This window comes from Maylandia zebra, linkage group LG18 (genome assembly GCF_041146795.1).
Source record: "Maylandia zebra isolate NMK-2024a linkage group LG18, Mzebra_GT3a, whole genome shotgun sequence".
NCBI classification, from domain to species: Eukaryota; Metazoa; Chordata; class Actinopteri; order Cichliformes; family Cichlidae; genus Maylandia; species Maylandia zebra.
Window position 1 is genome coordinate 27,825,490 of NC_135184.1, and position 18,947 is coordinate 27,844,436.

Consider the following 18,947-nt stretch of genomic DNA (forward strand, 5'->3'; position numbering starts at 1 on the left):
ATGAAATTGGAAAAACTGTCCTACGTCGGCACTACATATAACACAACACGACACGATATGACACATCACAACGTAACAAACAACACAACACAGTATATTAACTTAGTATAAAAAAGAAGAATAAGTGTATGAGTGTATCTGCAGAGGGCGCCTATAAAACGTGTTTTCACGTCATAACGCTGGCCTTCATCAGCCTGAGAGAAGTTCAGCACACTTGATGAGCTTGTTTACTACAGAGTCCAAATAACAGCTCATATCAGGTGAAAGGAGTCAGAACTCTGCAAAGTGTGGAAGACTCGCGCGCCAGCAGCAGAGGGCACTTTAGGAGAGCGCGTGCATTCAGTAACGTGACACCGCCAGTGCTGAAAATGAGTCAGCGCCTTTCGGGCCCCGCTGTCCGCGATGTGGGTGTGTGTGAGAGAGATTCCTCCGGACCACACCCTGCTTCCACAGTTCCAGGAAAAAAAAAAACTTTTCACAGCTGCCCACTTCTGCCAGTGCTTCTCTGAATAACAACATCGAGAACATAAAACAACCCCACACTAAAACTTGGAGTACAGCATTAAAGACAGTTTAAGGCTTTGTGAGTGACAGCGGGAGGATATCGCTCTTCTTCTCTCTGGGACTGAGAGCCACCGACGAGGTTGACGTCTCGTAATTTGGTAAGATGTTGTTATATTCTTCCCATTCTGTCAGAAACACCGCTCATGGTGAAGGTGGTGGTGTTTGTGTTCTGGCTGAGCTCGCTCACACACCTGGAAAAGCTTTTTTGGGGGGAGTTAGCGGAGGTTTGGTAACTGGGTGGAGTGGGTCTGTGTGTAAACGCTTTTAGGATAGCCATCTTTCTTTTTCAGTTCAGTCGACAAAACTGAAATGTTAAACACGAGACACAGCTGATGCTGAGTTTTCTTCTTTTTCCTTTTGAATGTTACATCGTTGCTTATTTTTTGCTGTCAGCGATGAGTTACAGGGCGGGTAAAGGCGGCCCTCGTAGCGGGGAAGACAGCTGTTAGCAATAACGTTAATGAGTGCGCCCTTAAAGGCAACGGAGCTCTTGATGATTTCTAATTCGCTGATGTCCTGTCGAGTCGTGTGAGACGTCGTGTCAGTTCTTAGTCAGTGTGCCAGTCTACACACACACTTGTGCACAGTCTGTTATAGTTAAATAATAAGTGGCTGATGTTCAACAGGACTATACCCGATGAATATTGTTTTGGGAGTCGGTTGGGCTTAAGCCTGAGTTTTGCTTTGCGGAAGTTGACCGTAAACATGTAAACATAAACAGGCTAAATTGAAAAATGCCCAACACAGTTGCCCAAATGTATGATGACATCTCCGTGTGTCTGGTTTCATCTGACCAGCCTTTACACAGTGTTAGTCATCTACTGTTGTGGGGGGGTCAAAAGGGAGCAACCAAATGTTACATTTAATTTTAGGTTTAGTGGCAAATGTGTTATAAGAACCAGGAAACGCATAACAGGCTTTATCTAGCCTAAGCTAGATTGCAAATCCCCTCCCTGGTGTCTGGTGTTTGATCAGCTTTTGATATGACAAATAAAACCTTAAATGCAGCATAAATTCATAGATAGGATAAGTAACTGGATGTTGGTTCTACCACAAAAAAGGAACACCAAATGAAAGCAATACTCAATAATACTGAACAACAGCATTCCCATTTTCTGACATCCTCGATTAATTATTTTTGTACAATTCATTTTAATAATCTGCTGATGTTTACTGTACATGTAGAGAATAATGAAGCAGAAGTATGCAAAAAATCTGTTTATCTGATAATAAAAAAACAGGATAAAATAACAAACAGGTTTTAAGTTAGCATTCAGGTTAAAGTTCACTGCTGTGTACAATGTAAAATGTCATGATTTGGCAGGAAAGCATGTGCGAGAATGTAAAGGACAAAGTCTGTTGCAGGCGTATTGGATTAGAAAGAGTCAGCAGCATTAAAAAAAATGCATGACTTCTTGCCCAGGCAGAAATAATGAAGCTCAACAAAAAGGAGTGATTAAAAGCTTTGCCAAACCGGTTCTCAGTGTTCTTGTGTGGTGCTTCTGTAACTGTGTCCATCCGCATGACAGGCTTCACGTAACAAAAGCATTTCTGAGTCACAGGGCTTTGCTCTGAGTGACGTGTTTGTGCCATGCCAGATGAATGTAAACAGACTAGTTATGTTAGTGTGTTCAGACGACATACGTTACAGTAATAACCACAACCACATGATGACCTGAGGTTGAAGGGAGGATGAACTACATTGAATATGAGTGTATTTTTCGTAAATATTAGAGCTACACCCTCCTGTTCAAACACACATATGAACCTGCTGCCTTCTCATGTCTCAGTGACTATGAAGCAATCAGCTTTGTCCTCATTCCACAAGGATCAGCTGAAGCACTTTTTCCATTGATTGTTTTCTGTCCTGTTGCTTGGTGCTTAGTATGTGAGGTAATGGCAACAAGAGGTGGAGCCAGCTCTTGAATTCCTTTACTGCGTATATTTCCCTAAAAGTCCCACTGAAAATGCAGCACTTTCAGAATAACTGAGCAAACTGTATTGTGCTTAGAAACACGTCAGCCTTTTAAGATAGCAGTTTGGTGTCTTTTGTAAAATCAGCAGAAGTAAATTGCCCTTTTAATTCTTTATGTTTCACACTGAAAAAGTAGGTACACTTAGGTCTCAAGAACCCAGTGTACTGACCATCTCAGTTCTTTCAGCAGCATGGAATACTTGGGCCTCATGTTGTTGCATGATGTTAGCGTGCATGTGGTTATTATTAGAAATTTCCCTTTGGGGCCCGTGTGATGGTTCCTGGGTATGTGGTGGGTTTTGTGAACCAGTGTTGAGCAAATCCTTCTACTCCGTGAACCCGATACACACCCAAGTGTGTACAGTAAGGTGCATGGTAATTACTCTGGCAGGAGCCCAAGCCCAGCTAACCTTAATGTGCACGCACACCAACAGTGGCTCCATGCAGAGCCCTAAAGCTAAATGGAGCTCTGTTGTTGTCGCCAAAGGCACAACTGTGCATTTTCAGGCAGGCGGGAGGGCAGCGTGGACACCTAAGTTTGCTAATGTCATAACGCAAAAAAAAGTGAAAAAGTGATCCTGACAGTGATCCTGAACACACTGCCAGTGCAGTGGAACCATACCTGGATAGAAAAACGCACAGTGGGACATTGTCAGAGTGTGGACCTCAACAGTAATGAAGTAATGTGAAATTACAAGAAGGCTGCCTTAGAGAATTCAGGTTGTGATGAAGAATAAAGGTGGTCATAAGTCAGGTAAAAACCGTATCGGCCTTATATACCATGTATGTTTGCCCATGTTTCAATAAATTGCTGTACCTATTTCCCTTTTTCCTGACTTTTTCAATGTGCATTATAAATCTTTTACTGACGATGACAGTGTACAGCAAAACCTTAAAGAGCACAGTGTGGGGGATCACTCCCACTAGGCTTATATCTGGGACTCTCCACCATTTGACCTTAGAACTGAAGAAGCTTCTCGGATGAGAGGTGAAACGTCTTCAAGTAACTTAAAGAAGTCCAGACGCTTTTCTTTGCAAGCTCCTTTGACTTAAAGAGCACATGTTGGTGATGCTTCCGACTGTCTTACCTCTGCTCCCTGTAGTCCCTGCATGTTGTGAACTGTATTTCCTCCCCTCCCTTCCGCACAGGCATCATGTCACACTACCCTCCAGGGTACGAAGAATCTCATGGCTCACTGTATGGACCTCAGGGTGGGAACTACCCACCACCCCCTCCATATGGATTCCCATCATATGGTGGTTCACAGCCAGGCTATCCCTCTGCTCCATACCCTTCTGGTCCAAATGCCCCTCTGTACCCAGGCCAGCCAGCTGGCTACCCTCCAGGCCCTTATCCAGGGCAGCCACAGCCTGCTGGACATCCAGGATCTCGCTACCCGAATCCTCCTCCCATGCCTCCTGTCGTTCCACCTACAATACCATCAGATGTCCTGAGCTCTGGTAAGACTCTGGCTTGTAACGTGTATCCTCTAATGACATTATCTTTTTAATAAAAGGAGAAAGCATCCTGCTACTGTGTGCTCACACAACACCTAACAATGATATCATTCCAGTATTGAACTAGAGCCATTAGTCAGCTAGTGCATGATGTAGGTTAAGGAATATTACAACAAAATCCACCTATAGGAGTTCTTAGTCTCATAGAGTTATACATTAGAGCTTCTTTGTTTCATTTTTACACTTGTGAGTGGACTATCAAGTGAATTTTAATAAATAAAACAAAATATGCATATTTTAATTGTAATAAAGTTTACCTAATGAATAATGCTTCTTGTTGCTCTTTGTAGTCAGTGATTGCTTTTCTATCTACTGATGATACAGGTGATGAGTTTGCAGCAAGTGGCAGCGATTGGGACAGTCTGAGCATTCGGCATACCTTCATCAGAAAGGTAAAGCACCACAATCTGCATGAAATTACCTATTTTACTGTTCTGTGCAATAATTTATCCAGAGGAGTGCTTAATAACACTTTTAAGTTACTTTCAGAATCATTTAAGACTCATTAAAACACCCACACCCAAAAGAAAAGGGCAGATTGACAGCACCAATTATGACATGTCATTGCAGGCTAAACAAAGTGAAAAGTGCTCATTAGGAAAGATCTTGCGTAGGCCAAGATGGTACGCTTTCCTTACCTAGAGCTATCTTATCAGCTAAAAGTTGTATTGTCAGGAAAATTACATGTATATTTGAAAAAAATCCACATCATTTCCTGGTTAACAGTCAAATTTTGGCAGAATGTATTCAATTCAATTCATTTTTATTTATATGCCAAATTACAACAACAGGTGCCTCAAGGCGCTACAAAGAATGTATTTCTTTATGCAAAATGGCAAATTTTCTTTGAGATGTGTTCAGCAACACTGGCCAGAGTGATTTTAGCCTTGCAGCTGTTGTTCATGTGTTTTGAATGGTTGGATGAGCTTTGACTCGTGATGAGGTTTTCTAATGGACTAGTACATGGGACTATATAAGTGAATATACAAGCCTTCGGGATTAATAAAGTATTCTGATTCTGATAACACATACACAGCAGCAGACCAGAAAAAGATCATTATATCCAGCTTTGTTTACTGAGACAGAAAAGTAGCCTCATCACAGATGCAGAATTTTCCAAATAAAGAACTCTAGTAGTCTCAGAGGACAAGCATCAGTCTCTAAACTACTTCTGTGGAGGGGAAACAAACCAAGCACGGGGGGGGGTTGGCTAAGACATGCAGCATTTTATAGAGTATGATGGTGAGAGGTTCTGTTTATTGTTAGATCCAAATTTGACATTTGTGACACTGACTGAAAGGTCAATGACAGAGCATAAACTGGGGAGAGGATGAGTTATTCTAATAATAACTTTATTTGTATGGCCTTTTTAAAAACACCCAGTGCTTCACAGTTTGTACTGTAAGCACATTAGATAATAAGTGTAAATAATTATACATCTGTGTACTATACATACTATATAACAGGAGACGGCCTTTTGCTATATAAGGATACACAGGAGCTATGACAGCTTTACAAGAGAATTAACCTGTGTGTGTGTTTTAGTCTCAGCTTCTCTGGTCAGTGCTTTGGTTGCTTGTGTGTGCTAGTCTACACGAGTCCCTGCCTTGAAAACTGATAACCCTTAAACTGTTTAGAAACAGATGAAAGTGGGTGTAGATATTAGAAGGCAGAGTGCAGCCTTGCTTTGATTCTGGTATTTTAAGGATTTCACTTATGTGCCTTCTTCATCTGTAACAGTAGGGCAGTTAAATGAAGACACAGCGAAACAGAAAGCATAGGAGAACAGCCAAACTAAGTTTACTTGGCACTGAACTTGAGAGCTGTCACTGAGTGTTGTTTTGTTGGGTTTCCTGTACACAACCTTTCTGGCTCGAAGTTAAATGGATAGTGTGTGAACGTGCGACACATTTGTTTTGGTTTGCAAGCACAGGGTTGTTTTCACTAATGTTGTCTTCCAGTCTTTAGCGACTGCTGTACGAATCCTGGGTTCACTTGAGTCCGGTTGGCAGTGGGACAACAAACCCAAACACTGGTAAATCTGTAAAGAACTGCTTGAAGAAAAAGACCAGGGAGTGTCTTAAGACTTTTAAATATGCGTGGTCACCAGATCTCGTCTCCCATGAGTTTTTGTGATGTATTTGTAACTGGATAGCTATGAATGGCTGTGTTGACTTTACTCTTGGCACTGACTGTTTTGCCACTTCAAAAGGTGGAGTGTCAAATCTCTTCCCCCAACGTGCTTTCCCAGACTGGTGTCCTGGTTTGCTACATCCTGATTCCAACATAGTCTTTTGTTTTGTATAGTTTTTATTGTTGACGAGCTCCAACCTGCTCAGTGTTGGCATGATTTATTTTAAGTGAACAACAAAAGCACATAAAATAAATAATTATATGTGACATTGTAGCTTAAAAGATTCCACCATATTTTGAGAAAATGTATAATTCATAACTACATACTGCTAGTTTGTTTTTGTTTTTGTATCATACGCAAATGAGCACAAAGATATGTCAGACACAAACTGGACCAATCCAATAGCTTCTGTATTCAGAGTATAAAAAATGTGAATATTTTTTTCTTTTTAAGGTGTATTTGATCTTGGCGTGTCAGCTCCTGGTCACCACAGCCATTGTCGCCATATTCACGTTTGTGTGAGTATACAGATTGTGTTCTTTCTCAGGCTCTTTGCGTGTGAGCATTTCCTGGTGTTAACTGGGCCTCTCTTTGTTACAGCCAACCTGTCAAATCTTTTGTAAGGAAGAACTCAGCTGTGTACTGGGCATCATAGTAAGTCTCCCTCTGTGGTAACATCATTCGAAGTGATGTGCTGACTCATGGATAAAAACTGTACCTTTGTGATTCATTTCTACATTTTAGCGCGGTGTATTTCATCACCCACATCGTGCTGGTCTGCTGCAAGGGCCCCCGGTGAGTGTGATTGCCTGCTTTTATTATGTTTTAAGAGGAAATACTTGTACTTGAACAGTGTTAAACCAACGTTGTACTGAAAGCCAACTTATTTTGCAGGAGGAAGTTCCCATGGAACATGATTCTGCTCGGCCTCTTTGTAAGTATGACTTGTGGTTGTGGTCATTACCAGCAGTTTCCTGGACTTGGATCAAGTCATACTGAAACCCTTTTTGTCTTTGTCAGCGAGACATTCCATCCAATGACAGCCTTATCACAGTACTTGAAATGTAATTTTGATATCAGAGCCAAGCAGTGAGTCACCACATTTGTTTGCATTTTACCTGTTGATACGTTTGAGTGTTCAGTTTATCAGCTCGAACAGCAACATGACTGAGCTGTTTTATGATCTGCATTTTGTCACATAATAAAAGGTTTTGTGGGTTTTTTATTCTGTATTCTTATTTCCTGAATTGTCACGTGGACTTGTAGGAGTCCCACATGACACTGGGACTTTTATCACAGTATTGTGTTGACACTGAGTTAGACCGCATGTCAAGATTATGCTGTTTGTGGTTGGACAAGAAGTGTTTCATTGTAGTTATATCTGATCTTTATTTTTTTGTGAAACAGACTCTGTCTTTGTCGTATATGACTGGAACCATATCCAGGTAAAAAAATATATATACACAGTCCCTTTCATGTGATAAAAAGATTCTGATGGTTTCCTCACTGCTGACTGTGTGTTGCGCTTTGGTTTTAGTTACTATGACACAAAAGCAGTGTTTCTTGCGCTGGGAATCACAGCTGTCGTCTGCATCGCCGTCACAGTGTTCTGCTTCCAGACGAAGGTAGGGGCGTGCACGTTTCTGCTTATCAGCTTTAAATCTCCACAGTGTGTTTGTTCAAGGCCACGCGTTGAGATGCCTGCTGTCAATTTCTCTTTGTAGGTCGACTTCACCAAGTGCCAGGGCCTTTTCTGTGTCCTCGGTATCGTCGTGTTCGTGACTGGCATCATTACAGCCATCGTGCTGTCCTTCAAATACGTGAGTTACTGCTGTTGTGAAGTCTGTGACTGTTTCCTGACACCTTCTTGGGTTTTCTTGTTATCTTAATGACTTTTTGTTGTTGCAGATATTTTGGCTTCACATGCTTTATGCGGCTATAGGAGCCATAGTTTTCACTCTGGTAAGTATTTCACTTTAAAGTTACAAAGAAGTGGAAAAGTCACCTTAAATCTTACAGCAGCCCTCATTGTATTTGTTGATATAGTGCTCAGTTTTTTTGTAACTGTTTGTGTCTTGCAGTTCCTGGCATATCACACTCAGCTACTGATTGGAAACAGAAAGCACTCCATTAGTCCAGAGGAGTACGTGTTCGCTGCACTCTCCATCTACGTCGATATAATCCAGATCTTCCTTTTCCTGTTGCAAATTATTGGTGCTTCCACCAAATAAAAATCCAGCGGCACAGTGTAGTGAAATCATTCCATGCTTTTGAAAAGCTTTACTTTTCCAATAGACATTAAAAGATTTTTAAGACCATGGTGCTCTTCAGGGAAAATGTCTAAGGGCTGAATATGAGATTTTACATTGTAGATTAAACCTAAACTGCTGCTCAAATGTTTGGGGTCACGCTGATATACCCTTTTCTTGAAAGGAAGAACTTTCATCTAATAACAAATTAACTTGATCAGAAATGATCTGATCAATTTAATGACAGTTAATTGTAAATGTCCAAATTATGTGAGATTATGTAAATTTATGGTTTGGGATTTTCATAAGAAAACTGGAGTCAATTTCAGCATTTTCCCTCCTGTATTGCTGAGGTGTATTGTGTTACCTAATGCAGGTTTATCACGGGACCAGGCTTATTGATCCCTAGACAAAAAAACTTTCCAAACACAGCTGAAAGCTGATAAAGGAGCGTTCTAGTATAGTTAGAGTATAATCTAGTATAATCACACGAAATGCTTCAATCAGCTAAGTAAATGATTAGCTTCTTTAATCTGTTCTCAGCTCTTGTTACATGGTCAGTCTTTTTACATGGAAAAACTTGCATTTAAGTAACATGGTGTGCCATGAAAGTGGGCTTCTGTGTTTATGATGTAATTTCCCACCATATATATTGTATTGGAGTTCCATCTACTGTGTTATCCATGTGGAGGTGTTAAAGCATGCTAGTCTGCAGTAAGCTAATGTTTAAATGTTCAGTTAACTGGATGACTTTACAATAATAACATTTATTTTCTTGTTCTGTGATCCAGCCATGACCAGCTGATCAGAGCTGTGGTAAAAATTAATGATTTGTTTTTGTTATTCGTTGGATTTTTTTATTTTTTTTTTCATCCCCTGAACAGAAAAGTCAAGGCGTGGACTGAACCATTGTTTCAGAGAGCTGTACTAAGGAGACCTTTAAAAAAAGTTATGACTAATTTAGGGCTGTTAATGTTAACGCGGCTTTATCCGTCATCATGATTAACGCAATTTTAAATTTTTGAACACAATTAAACCACCTGGAGCGCAGAATGGACAAACTTTGTGCAAACTGCCCAAATAGCCTTGATGCATGCAGGGATTTTGAGTCATTTTCGCTCCAAATGGGTTAATTGCATTGAAAATTTTGATCGTGTTCATCATGACGACAGATTAATCCACGTTAATGTTGACAGCCCTAGAATAATTCCATTTATCTTTGTTTGTATAATATCTCTGATCATGCCTTGTTAAGTGTTTTTTTTTTTTTTGTTTTTTTTTCCTCCGGGGTTTTTTATTTTTTTGCAAAGTAAGGATATTTTAAAGTGATGCCCCCCAAAAATCTGAGCATTAGTTTACATCACCCAAAAATGCACTTTGTATGAAATCTATATTTGTTTTTATATACTTTAACAGCTTATCGGTGGTTATGACGAATACTATTACCTAACTATCTACAGACACTTGAATCCCATCTGCAACATTTATTCCATATTACTGGACTTAATGCAGAAAGTGTCTGATCTCTCTTCTGTGTATGAACATGTACAGCTACAAATGAATTCTCCCATGTGTCTAAATGCTACAAGAACAAGGCAAATCCTAAAGTGTAACTTTCTGAGATTATGAAGTACAGTAGGGGTGGGCATTGCCACAACATTTGATCTCAGTTACTCAAGTATGAGCAGAGTCAGATTTTTGGGACATGTCCACCCCTGAAGCACAGCTCAGCGCCACTAATGGCAGCCACGGCTCTGCTATATTACTTTATTCAGATAAAGTAATATAGGTCACTTTATTTGAATTGTACTCCTTTATATCACTTCAGTGCCTTCACCGTGTCAATGTCTGTTATTTTAAATTTTTTTTTGACTTTACAGAATACAGGGTTATAATATGTTTTATAGAGTTATTATATGTGTGCCTGTAAATATAGTTGTGTTAGTCAGATGTGGGTCAGACAGCGAGGGCGGGATTTTTCCACACAGGACAGCATTATCGGTGCCGTGTTGTTAAAGTACTGGAACATTTCTGAACTCCAGTCTTTCATTGTCCAAATGTTTCTCCTGAGATGATCAGCGAAGACCATTAATGACAAATTTAGAGCACAGCTGAAAGTTTATAAAAGCCTCGAGTCAAATCAACAGAGGCAGACATGTTTACTGTACACCACGGATGGTTAGTGTGGAAGAGGGGGTTGTAAATATATCAGTGCTACAGAAAATCTATTTGCTTATCATTATAAATAAAGTTTTCTTTTAGTCTTAATGTGATTGTACCAGTGATGATTTTATTCAAATATACATTTACCTCTGACATGGGTGAACTTTACATCAGTGTTCTGATCAGTCTTTTATCCAAGAGTCTCTGTGTGGGATACTGTGCATACGATGCAAATCACAGCTGCAACATAAATTACTGGTCGAGTTTAACATCCACTGCATGATGGCGGTAGCGACTCCCTTCGTATTCGCCTTCATTTGATCTTTTCATCCTCTGTCTGATCTTTAACTGTTTCAGTCTGTTTTTGTCCACTTGTCTCTTAGCCAGGAAGAAGCTGATTATTCCTGTAGGGAGACCGATAATCCTGCACAGAGAGGAAAGAGACAAAATATTTATACAGTACTGATGGCTCTGTCACACTAGAGAATAACAGGACAGCAAGTTCTACGCAGCTCGGGAAAACTGGTGGTTCCCCAGTGACTGCGCTGAATGTGAACGACAAATCTGCACCTAATATATCTTGCTCTTTTTAAAAAAAAAAAAAATGTAGTAGTAGCCTGTGTGGATGATATTCATCCAAGTTGTATTTTGGATAGTGAATCTCTCTTTTGGAAAATTGTGCAAAGTTTTCTCTTTTAGCCACAGTAGCATTATATGGAAGAACAATTGTTTCACTGTTATTGTCTGCCAATTGTGTTTCTGGGACTTGAGGAGGACACATCAGTAACATTAACATGCAGGCAACACAGGAAGGTGACCAAAACATAACATTAAAATTACCGTGGAAAGAAAAGCATCTGGACTTCTTTAAGTTTCTTGAAGACGATTCACCTCTCATCCGCAAAGATTCTTCAGTTCGAAGAGTAATTGGTGGAGATTCACAGATTTTAAGCCCTATGGGAGTGACCCTAAGAGGGACATGGACCCCGTCATGGATCCTCCGTCTAATCACATGAGCCTGGGTGTGGGTCACAATGAGCCAAGGTTTTCGCATGAACCCATTGCGAAACCTAGCCCTTCCCTATCACATGATTTACTGAGGTCAAATGGCCCAAGATGTGAGTGGGCGTTAGGGCGTCTGGGAAGGGATCTCAAAACTGGATTATAGATGCAGACAGTTGGTGTCGTAAGCCACCACCTCTATTCAAAGATGGTTGTTCACAGTGGACATAGATTGCTCCTAACACTCCTCTTTCAAGCCATCTGTCTTCTTTGTCCAAAATGTGAACATTGGCATCCTTGTTTTCACAGGATGAGAGGTGAAACGTCTTCAAAATATGAAGAAGAAGAAGTCCAGACGCTTTTCTTTCCAAGCTCTTTAGACTACGATGACCTGGATGACTGAAAGCCTTCACAGACATTACAATTACCTAATAGATATGAACTTAAAGACACAGGAAGTTTTTAGTAAGTGCTCTAATAATATTTCCTCTAATTGCCAGCCGCCTCTTTTCAAGGGACCAAATATAATTGGCCAGTGGACTCAAAATTGGTTTCATGGACAACATGAGCTAAGCCTTAACTTAATTTAACCCCAAGCAATCTCCTGAAGATTGCCTGGGGCATTCTTTAGGTGCCTTCCCAGTGTTGACAAATGTCCAGCTGGTATAACCACACTTCCTCAGGGACTTAAAGGCCAGATTAGGTGTTGCATAGAAAAGCAAGATCAGTTTGAAAGGTGAGCAATTCAAGCAGAAATACTAACTGATATTCACTGAGATCTATTCAAGTACTTTAAAAACACTTTTCCAACCCCCATCAACACCTCACTTCGCTGTCACACAGTTACTGTAAACTTTTGCAGTTAGCACTAGAGCGCGTTTTCTTTGAGAAAACAGAACAAAACCGAGAGGTTTTCGAAGAAAAGTGAAAAGTTCTGCATTTGTCAAGCAGCTGACTTGAACAAGCAACCAAGCATGCACTACAATTAGAAGAACTGCAGTAAAGGCCAATCACCCATGCTCTAGCTGTAGGCTTTAGGCAGTCAAACAAACAATCAAAAATAAACATTTTTATTATCATGCTAGCCCAATTATATTTGAGCCTCTGGAAACGAGGACTGCATAAAAAGCGTGTCATTTCTAATCTTTTTAATCGTTCTTTGACACACCTCTGACTTGATTTGTCAGTGCTGTAGCTTCTATATCTCTCTCGCGGGTTTTGGTCAAAAGAGAGAAATTACCAGGCAAAGCCGATTTTCACCATAGGGTTCTTGGCTTTTCTCTTGGGGATGTATTCAGGACCCTCTGGTTCCTCTACCTCCTCCTGGGCTCTGCCTCTGTCGGTATTCTGGGTCTGCTCGCTCCTCTGCGTCTCCATCCTGGAGCAGGCAGCAGGGGAGACGTGCAGCCGCAGGCTCGGACACACTGCCCGGCTTTGATTGCTCTGTCTGAGCAGCCACCGGCCGGAGAAAAGGTACATACCTGTTGACACAAATTACACGAGTACTTTAAAAATCTTACTTCATTTGCGACCACGTCAATATGAAGTCTTCTTAAAGTGCTAAACTAAAGCATATAAAAGGTTATTTACAAAAATAACTATATTAAAATAAACAACCTATCGCCGCCGAGAAAAAAAATATAATTCCCTTAATTGTGACCTTTTTTATAACGAATAAAGCCAATAATTAAACCTTTCAGTGTTGTCCGGACTGTATTCACTGTGGACGCCGCCATGTTTGTTGCGTAATTGCAACGGGCATGCGCAGTCGCAACAACGGGAGCTGCTGCCACCTAGTGGTACTCATTTAGATTTTGTATTATTTTAATGCCGCAGGCAACAAAAGACACATGAAGAAAATTTGTGTTTTTCAACATTTTATTTATTGTTCCAACATTTCATTCACAAAATCATAATTATAATACAAAAACACTTTAAACCATGGACGTAAACCATGCTGTATGCTTATAATATACAGTTATTCAAAGTCAACAATAAACTAAGTCAAAGAGAAGTGAATAAACAGCTGGAGAAGAGGCCAGTATATTTACATCTGTTTTTGTTTTTTTGTTTTTATCTTTTTAAATCTAAAGAATATTTAGATAAATCCTCGTATCTTTGTACAGCAGCGAAACATCTCCAATGCCACCATTATGAGCATTAAACACACTATGAACAATAACTCTTGTTTGCCACAAAGAAGCAGGGATCAATTTGAGGACAGAGGAGTTTAGTCTTCCAGGTTGTAGTTGGGGTTTACAACCAGAACAGATTCCTCTTCTGTGCTTGCAGACTCTGAGCCCTTCAGCCCAGCCTGAGACAGCTGGATGAGGATGTGATCCTTGAGGAAGAGATTTGTGTGGGAGATCGTATAAATGAACATGTCTGCACTTAGAGAATCGCTGACTCATTATCTTTTCACATTTTAAGATGTAGACTTACATAGTGCACCAGCCTGTGGATGACCTTCTCTATCAGCCCCTTCCTATTGATGAGCTCCTCCTCAGAGTCGATCTCTGACTCGATCTCCTTCAGATACCAGTTGACCACTGCACTTTTCTTCAGATCCTCCTCTTCCTCAGCTGCAACACAGATTAGCAAGAAAAATGTGAGAAGAAAAAGAAAAACGAACAGTGACAGAACAGACAAGGAAATGAGATGGAAAACAGACTGGAGGGAGGAACATCTCTTACCATCCTCTGCTCTGCGCAGATGCAGGACGAGCAGGTTGGAGATGCGTTTGTACTCGGCGAAAGACAGACGAAGAGATGGTTTGGACTGGCTCCCAGGCTCGCCGTGGCCATTGACACCGCCAGCGTGTCCATTAATTCCATTAGTAAGGCCAATGACACCATCCACGTTTCCATTTACTCCATTCGGGACGTTACCTGCAAAGATGCAGAGAAGAGTTTACGTTAAATAAACAGCGGTGATGGATGGTGTCATTTCACATCTTCTCTATATTGATAGTACCTTCTTCCTGCTGCTCCTCCTCTTCCTGCATTTCATCCTCCTGTTCCAGGTTGATGTCTGGCGTCTCCACTCTGATGATAGATTTGTTCAGAAGACGGAACGCTTCCTTCACGTGTTTGGGCTGAACCTAGAAGCATGGGATGAAAGGGCAAGAGTTAATTCACAGTTTGGCCTTTTATTTTGAAAGGATGTCTTTTTGTTCCCCTCATTTTGGTTAAAGTGATACTCAGGGTGGTTTTGCAGTATTAAATTTTATCAACCACAGTCAGTATCGAGTGTTGCATGAATGAAGCTTGTGTGTCTTCGCACGTACCTCATCACAACAGTGCATACGTGCCATGGCCTCTGAGAGGCGGATCATGCTCTCCAGCTGTCGCACAGTTATCCTCCAGGCAGATTTGGACACGCCCCCTGAGCCGTCACGCTGGCGGAGACGCTTGTACTGCTCGACGATGAACTCTTCTGATTCGCTGGAGATCTACGGAGGTCCAGAAGTTAATATAAAGGAAATGTGTTAAACAGTAAAAACTGGGTCGCTGGTGTCGGCGTGTGGGGACACCAGCACACCCACCTTGGGTTTGAACTGCCTGGCGAAGAGCAGGTATCTGCGGATCTCATCCAGGGAGTACAGTCTGTCCACAGACTCCTCCACACGGGAGTGCAGATCCACGATGCGTCTGGCGATAGCGTAGTCCGTCACCTATGACAGGTGCAAATCGTTAGCTGCAGTATTCAACTAAATTATCATATTTTAAAAAAAAAATGGACAAAATAAAAGACATGAATAGAAACAACCAGTAAGCACAGGATGCTCAGACTACGCTCATTTGCATGTACCTCATTGCACTCGTCCACCAGGATGAAGAAGAGATCAAAGCGGCTCATAATGGGAGCGGTCAGGTTGACGTTCTGCTTCAGACTCTTGCTGCGGTCGTAGCGTCCGCTGACAGGGTTAGCAGCAGCCAGGATGGATGTGCGAGCGTTCAGGGTAGCCTGAGGAGAGAAGCGGAGGAACAGTCTGGTTATTCTACTGCAGAGACGAACGATCGAATATGATAGCAGTGTAACTTCCGCTTGTGCTGCATAAACGCGAGTGTTTAAAGCGCAAAGCTTTGAAAGCGTCACCTTGACTCCGGCTTTGGTGATGCTGATGGTCTGCTGCTCCATGGCTTCATGGATGGCCACCTGGTCTTTGAGGTCCATCTTATCAAACTCATCAATACAGCAAACACCCTGAAATCAAACCAGTTAACAAGTTTTACTTGCACTAATTACATAAAGAAACTTTTTTGTTTTTTTTTTTAAATATAACAATACACTGTTCACTGTTCTTCAGAACTCATGACACTCACGTTGTCGGCGAGCATCAGAGCTCCAGCCTCGATGACAAACTCATGTGACTCCTCGTCTCGGACCACGGCCGCCGTCAGACCTGCAGCAGTGCTGGCCTTGCCGCTGGTGTACACCGCTCTGGGACTGAACTCCTCCACGTGCCTACACAGGCACACACACTCAAATCAACACTGCTGTACAACAAATGTCTACAGCAAAGAGAGCACTGAAAAGTGTTTGTGCCAGAAGATGGAACAAAGAAAAGCTTTATGCAAAGCTAATCAATGAAGGTGGAAACTGTGGAACGTACTTGAGGAACTGGCTCTTGGCAGTGCTCGGATCTCCCACAATGCACACGTTGATGTCTCCTCTGAGCGAGGTCCTTTCCATGGTCGTCTTGGGAACGCCTCCAAAGAGCATCAGCAGGATGCCGCGCTTCACCTCATCGTTACCTGCACCATCACGTTAACGTTTAACTCACAAGTCACAGCTTTGATAAAGAACTACGAGAGCGTCCTCCATTGGAGAAAAAGGCTAGACGGGGGGTTCGATCACTGACCGTGGATGGTGGGGAAGAGGCTGGTGCACAGGTTGTGGTACAGGTTCTTGTCCTGGCTCATCTCAAAAACCTTCTCCCACTCTTTCTCTGTCATCTGGCTCTTAATGCTTTCAGCCGTCTGCTCCTCCTCCCGCAGCTCTTTACCGCCAAACTGTGATAAAGACGGCACACATTTGTAATCACACAGCAAGATTTGTAGCCGTTTGCATTTTTAGACACATGGGCGAGCGCTTCTTACCCGTGGGTTGGTTGGCGCCACGTTGCAGGCCAGGAAGGCCAGCCTGTATGACAGCTCTCTGACTCCCAGAGCTTTCAGTCCTCTCAGACCATCAGACTCAAAGCCCTGAGGACCTCCTGCTATACGGGTACTGGTCTCTGCTCGCACACCTGGAAGTAACATCCATACAGTCATGAGAACCAAAACAAAACACCACAAGACATAGTTTTGACCATAAATGGTTAAAATTTTAAAAAGTACCAGGTGTGCTGAGCTGTGAGACATCCGGCACGACAATCAGGGTCCCAGTGAAGTCACAGCGGTCTCCAGCCTGAGCCGTCTCCACAGCCTCTGCCCTCAGGATGATCTCAAGAGAGCGTGGGATCGAACCGCGAGGCAGCTCCGCCTGCGTCTCCTGGATACGCACCTGGATACACAAACAGGGTACACAGGGTCAAAATCAGACTCATTCATCCATGCAGACAGACATCCTTTATCACAGTTACCTTCTGAAAGTCGATGAACTTGGATTTGTGCGTGTCGAGGTGGAAGCGGGAGCGGTTGTTGCACACGGGGTTCCTGCAGATGGTCGGAGGAGAGTATTTGAATTGCTGAGAGACATCTTTGATCACTGCCTGGCAGTCCATGCACAGGAAGGTACCGCTCACCTGCACCAAAGGAAGCAGGATGGGTTTAATGACAAAAGACAAGCGTAACGCAACTGAACTTTGTGTCTTCTTCACTGATATAAACATCTCACCAGCTCAGGATGGACTGGGTGCGTTCTCACCACCTGACCGCTGATTCTCACCAGGCTGCCAATACGCATGGAGGACAACTCACGGATCCTATTTATTTATTTAACACAGGAAAAGGATCAGATTTGGCATTTCATTCCCATTAACATTTACCAGTGAGAGATGCATCATTCCTGCTTTATGCACCACAACTTAAACACCATTTTGTTCCAATTGATTCAAGCCAAGCAGACATTTCTACAACCATCTTTGCACTAAAGCAATCTAGCTGCATAAATGGCAGCTCAGACCAGATAAATGGAGATGTACATGGTGGTTTGGTTAACAGTGTCTTACTTGTGTCTGGTGGGCAGCTCCTCGATAGCGACGTAGAACTCTTTGTTGAGGGGGACGTTCCCGTGATCCCGAGCAAAGTTGCGCACTGCTCTGCAGAGGTAGGGATACACTCTGGAAACAGACAATCCTTCAGGTTACCCCACAGCTTATTTCCACAGCACTGAACTGATGGTTTGAAATGCAGCAGCGCACTCTCCCACCTCAGTATTTAGATGAGATATGATGGAAGCACCTATGACTTGGTGGGCTTGCTCACCTGTAGTACTCCTCCTGGATGGTGGTAGCCAGTTCCTGGTTGAAACCCTCCAAGTCGGTGAAGCTCACCAGTAGGGTGTTCCTCTCAGGCCTGATCAGCTCCTCGGCCTCCCGGACATACTTCACCTCCCCATCCCCGCTCTGAAATCTGCAGGGTGACGCAGGAATCGGGCGAGAGTTAAGAAAAGCAGTGAAAAGACACCAATAGCAGCCGATCAAAGTAGCACTCGATCCTTATAATTGCTGATTACAAGAGCGATGTCAAGCCAAGCACGTTTCGGCCGACAACAATACGACACGGTCGCTGCCGCCTCACTTACTCCTCTAAGAAAGCCTGGAATAACTTCTGGCACTTCTCGGCCAGCTCGTCCTTCACCATCGCCCCGGCAGTCTCCGCGGTGGCTGTGGCGACATCCATGCTGCAAGTCCGTCAAACTGCGACAACAAAAAGATACAAAAACAAGTTTGCAAAACAGACACGAGCTGCTCCTCTCTGACACACAGCACGCTCAGCTCCGGACAACAGAGCCCGGTTTCGCGCGAAAAGCGAGACCACGTGATGTTTGGCGCGCCGCTTTCGACCAATGTGCGACGTTATGGAAATATCTCTGAGCTCGTAGCCAATTAGAAGCGGAAACGTAAATTGACGCGGAGCCCTGCTGCCCGTTTTCCCGCGGTACGCTTCCTGTTCTAAGCTGTAGACCCCGGGGAGAGACCGAGCTGTTATCTCAGTGTGCGCGTGTCTTTGTCGAGCACGTGCGTTAAACAGATAGGCTATAAATGAAGAATGAGCTGACTGTCAGCGTCACAGTGAACTTAGCACTTGAGCCATTTCCGGCCAAAATATTTGGGCAATTTAAAAGTATGTCGTCATCATCATCATCATCATCATCATCATCTTCTTCTTCTTCC

The 18,947-nt window shown here is 42.6% G+C and overlaps 3 protein-coding genes across 3 annotated transcripts; 1 reads left to right on the forward strand and 2 right to left on the reverse strand.

Moving 5' to 3' along the window:
* Positions 1–369: 369 nt before the first annotated feature.
* LOC101484830 (protein lifeguard 3) lies at positions 370–10,708 on the forward strand. Its single transcript, XM_014409576.4, has 12 exons — positions 370–662; positions 3,689–4,000; positions 4,382–4,449; positions 6,645–6,709; positions 6,792–6,845; positions 6,936–6,986; positions 7,086–7,125; positions 7,599–7,636; positions 7,729–7,816; positions 7,916–8,011; positions 8,100–8,153; positions 8,273–10,708. Exons 2-12 carry the CDS (start codon positions 3,694–3,696, stop codon positions 8,420–8,422), a joined length of 1,011 nt encoding a protein of 336 aa, XP_014265062.3. The 5' UTR covers positions 370–662; positions 3,689–3,693; the 3' UTR covers positions 8,423–10,708.
* si:ch73-71c20.5 (DUF4748 domain-containing protein) lies at positions 10,709–13,377 on the reverse strand. Its single transcript, XM_012923028.3, has 3 exons — positions 13,299–13,377; positions 12,846–13,086; positions 10,709–11,027 (listed from the first exon to the last, which is right to left on the reverse strand). The coding sequence occupies exons 1-3, from the start codon at positions 13,339–13,341 to the stop codon at positions 10,856–10,858; spliced, it is 456 nt and encodes a 151-aa protein (XP_012778482.3). The 5' UTR covers positions 13,342–13,377; the 3' UTR covers positions 10,709–10,855.
* An 88-nt stretch (positions 13,378–13,465) lies between these two features.
* Positions 13,466–18,610, reverse strand: mcm6 (minichromosome maintenance complex component 6). The gene is made up of 18 exons (XM_004565399.3): positions 18,356–18,610; positions 18,037–18,183; positions 17,781–17,891; positions 17,447–17,534; positions 17,193–17,354; positions 16,948–17,113; positions 16,708–16,856; positions 16,470–16,620; positions 16,221–16,362; positions 15,931–16,072; positions 15,704–15,811; positions 15,416–15,571; positions 15,150–15,278; positions 14,892–15,056; positions 14,579–14,705; positions 14,299–14,493; positions 14,048–14,187; positions 13,466–13,946 (listed from the first exon to the last, which is right to left on the reverse strand). Exons 1-18 carry the CDS (start codon positions 18,451–18,453, stop codon positions 13,836–13,838), a joined length of 2,487 nt encoding a protein of 828 aa, XP_004565456.2. The 5' UTR covers positions 18,454–18,610; the 3' UTR covers positions 13,466–13,835.
* Between the last annotated feature and the right edge of the window lie 337 nt (positions 18,611–18,947).

Bases quoted from the DNA above. Each gene is read 5' to 3' on its own strand.
- LOC101484830 (XM_014409576.4), top strand. From the start codon at position 3,694: ATGTCACACTACCCTCCAGGGTACGAAGAATCTCATGGCTCACTGTAT. The intron at 4,450-6,644 runs GTAAAGCACCAC...TTTCTTTTTAAG, and splicing joins GGCATACCTTCATCAGAAAG to GTGTATTTGATCTTGGCGTG. The intron at 6,846-6,935 runs GTAAGTCTCCCT...TCTACATTTTAG, and splicing joins GCTGTGTACTGGGCATCATA to CGCGGTGTATTTCATCACCC.
- si:ch73-71c20.5 (XM_012923028.3), bottom strand. From the start codon at position 13,341: ATGGCGGCGTCCACAGTGAATACAGTCCGGACAACACTGAAAG. The intron at 13,087-13,298 runs GTTTAATTATTG...TTGTGTCAACAG, and splicing joins AGTCCGGACAACACTGAAAG to GTATGTACCTTTTCTCCGGC. The intron at 11,028-12,845 runs GTAATTTCTCTC...CTCTCTGTGCAG, and splicing joins GTGAAAATCGGCTTTGCCTG to GATTATCGGTCTCCCTACAG.
- mcm6 (XM_004565399.3), bottom strand. From the start codon at position 18,453: ATGGATGTCGCCACAGCCACCGCGGAGACTGCCGGGGCGATGGTGAAG. The intron at 18,184-18,355 runs GTAAGTGAGGCG...GTCACCCTGCAG, and splicing joins TTCCAGGCTTTCTTAGAGGA to ATTTCAGAGCGGGGATGGGG. The intron at 15,279-15,415 runs GTACATGCAAAT...CACCTGTCATAG, and splicing joins TGGTGGACGAGTGCAATGAG to GTGACGGACTACGCTATCGC.